The sequence below is a fragment of the Pocillopora verrucosa genome, chromosome 6 (genome assembly GCF_036669915.1).
Source record: "Pocillopora verrucosa isolate sample1 chromosome 6, ASM3666991v2, whole genome shotgun sequence".
Taxonomy (NCBI): Eukaryota; Metazoa; Cnidaria; class Anthozoa; order Scleractinia; family Pocilloporidae; genus Pocillopora; species Pocillopora verrucosa.
In genome coordinates, this window is record NC_089317.1 from 8542435 (window position 1) to 8545214 (window position 2780).

General features: G+C 37.8%; 1 protein-coding gene across 1 annotated transcript; it reads left to right on the forward strand.

Annotated features, from left to right (window-relative positions):
• The first annotated feature begins 219 nt into the window (after window positions 1-219).
• On the forward strand, window positions 220-1278 carry LOC136281843 (octopamine receptor beta-2R-like). Its single transcript, XM_066168879.1, has one exon. It carries the CDS (start codon window positions 220-222, stop codon window positions 1276-1278), a length of 1059 nt encoding a protein of 352 aa, XP_066024976.1.
• The last annotated feature ends 1502 nt before the right edge of the window (window positions 1279-2780 follow it).

Here is a 2780-nt window from a genome sequence, read left to right on the forward strand (position 1 = left end):
CAAATCAATTTGAAATCTTTAATTGATCTCACTTACGAAATTCCCACTGACATTTGTTGAAATTTTCTTTCAATCTCAGTTTTTGTATTCCAAATAATCTGAGTCTCTCGTTACTCACATGATGCGTAATAGTATACCTTTCTCTAGCATTGTTTCATTTTTACACTTTTGCTCTCTTTCAGTGTTTTCGTCATCCCATGTTGTTCATCGTAATAAATTATGAATGACAGCAATGCAACCTCAAAGTTTCCTAAACAACACTCCGACGATGGACTCAAGACCCTGAGTAAATTTCTTCCAATTGCCATAGTAATAGTTCTGGCTAATGGACTCGTGTTTGTCTTGTTTTACCGATGTCGTCGACTTCGCACCTCTTCTAACTACGTGCTTCTCAGTTTGGCAATTTGTGACTTCAGTATTGGCGCTATCGCTATTCCATACTTCATTGTTCATAATTTTGGCATTTCGCCGCCACAAATGAATTATGGGGTTTACGCCTCGCATACATTACTAGTTATTTCAGGTGCTTATCACATACTCTTTATTACTGGGCTCAAGTACATGGCAACTGTCAGTCCACTGAAACACCACTTGGTGACCAAGAGCTTGGTTTTGAAAATTGTGTTCGGCATTTGCATCACTTCTACTGTTTTTGCTGTCATTCCTGTCGTTTTGCCTAATGCTGAGGTATCTGCACGTTGGGAAGTTATTCATACTGCAGTTTGTCTTGTTGCAGTGTTCCTTTTCCCGTACATATTTATGATTTATGCATACATAGCCATGTTCAGTGCAATTACTAAAAGGCAACGACCATCGTTGATTAAGAATAAAAACTCGCGGGAGCAGAAGAAAAAAAAAAGTGACAGGAAGTGTATCTTGGTTTTCGCAACCATGGCGATCATATTTGCCTGCTGTTGGTTCTCTTATTTTATCGTCATGCTTTTATTCCAAATAGGACTAAAAGATTTGCTTAGCGTCATTGAAGCTGTTATGGTCATTCGATATATCACATCTTTGGCCAACCCTCTTCTCTACACGTTTTTCAAACGCGACTTCTGGTCCGCCTTTCAGAATCTGTTGCAAAACAAGGAAAAGGTCACTTCTACTTCTCAAAAAAGTCAAACAGGGTCTCTTACTCTTACGAGCCGACTGAGATCCAGATCGAGCGTCAACAGTAGAAGGTTAACGACGCTCGAAGGAGAAGGACTAGAACCGAGAATGATTCCCAATACGAACGTGACCTTTGGGGAAGAGACATTTCTTACAAGCCGTGTTTAACTGCTAGCAGGTGATGGACACTCCACTGAGAAAGGTTTTTTTTTTGCCTAAGAAAACAGCACAAAGTCATAGATAAGTTGGACTGAACACTCCGCGGGTATTGGATTAAGTTTAGCTCATTAAATCAATCACATTGCAAAAATAGGACCGGCGTAGCACCTCGAAAGCACGTCCAATTTATTTACCAGTGATAGAGCATTTTTTTAACATTACTTTTTTTGTTTGGTATATTATTATTTTCTTTAAGTGATACAGAATTTACTGACGTATTGCACCACAACTCAAAAGCACTTTATTAATAGGTATAGGTTCGCTATTTTTTGTCTTTTACATGTTTTGTGAAAAGTTATGGTAATCGTTTGAAATTAGATTTAAAATAGGTATTCTTATGCTGGTGAGTTTTGAACTGTTTTCATGGGTGGTAAAGAATTTGACGATTGACAGCGCCATTTTGAATCGTGTTTAACAACTTAGCCTCTTTGCTGTGAGGAAATGAGTCCCACCCTGCATTTTCCCGTCTCTTAGCGATTTGTTTGAATAATTAGGAAATGGAAACTCAATACAAAGAATGGTTTTTGACGATTACCAGAGCAGGGTCTATTTGTGAGCTGACGTTTTGGTTTTTCTTTTTCGGCCAATTTTTTAAAAATAGCGGCGTCGAGTTTTAGGCATTTTTGAGCGCACAATTCTTTTCCAAAGCTCAAGTTTTTCTTTAGAAACCTAATACGCGGTGAGTGGTAGATTTTTCCACTGTGAACAAAAGGAGCGGAAAAATATGGTCTTTCTAATTCACCTTTCTTTTGCTCCTTTTTTTATGATGAGTAGTGTGCAACTAATAATTTTATTTTCCAACTGCATAAAGTAGAGTACATATAACGCGCGATTAGAATATAAATATTCCGCGATATTATACGGTTACTTTGTACTGTTTAAAAAAAAACTGTTTGATAAGTTTGGTAGACTTGCCTTCTCTGGTGCCGTATTTAACAGCTGTTAGTGTCGTCGGCATGTGATTGAGTCGGACGATGAAAATGAGATGTAGTTTTGGAAATTCTCTTTTTGTAGGCTTAGAGCTCATACATGTCTTTGAGAGTTTGTCTCCTGGTAGATTCAAAGCTTTGTTACTTGTGGTAAATTATTCATCACTTTTCATCGATAAACGAACACTTTTCTTCTTGCAGTTCTTTCAGATGTGCACGAGTTGAGAACAACGATCGAAAATAAAATTCAACTTTGAATCGTTTTGAAACCCTATGTGACAAGTTGACGTCTTATGGGCCAATCCGACGCGAGCATTAGGCAAGACCTGTCACAAACCGCTCCTTTGTTTGTTTCGCTTTTCCCGCCTTATGAGAATTGCATAAAAATTAAAGCAGTTGGATAATAAATATCTTATGAGACGTTTTGGTGCGCAGTATCACTGAGTATTTTAGTCTTTTTTTTGTATTTTGACTCGCCCTGCGGAATAGTAAAAAAAAAGCACAACTCGTGAAATTACTCAG

Excerpts from the sequence above, each read along its gene's own strand:
- LOC136281843 (XM_066168879.1), top strand. The coding sequence starts at position 220 with ATGAATGACAGCAATGCAACCTCAAAGTTTCCTAAACAACACTCCGAC.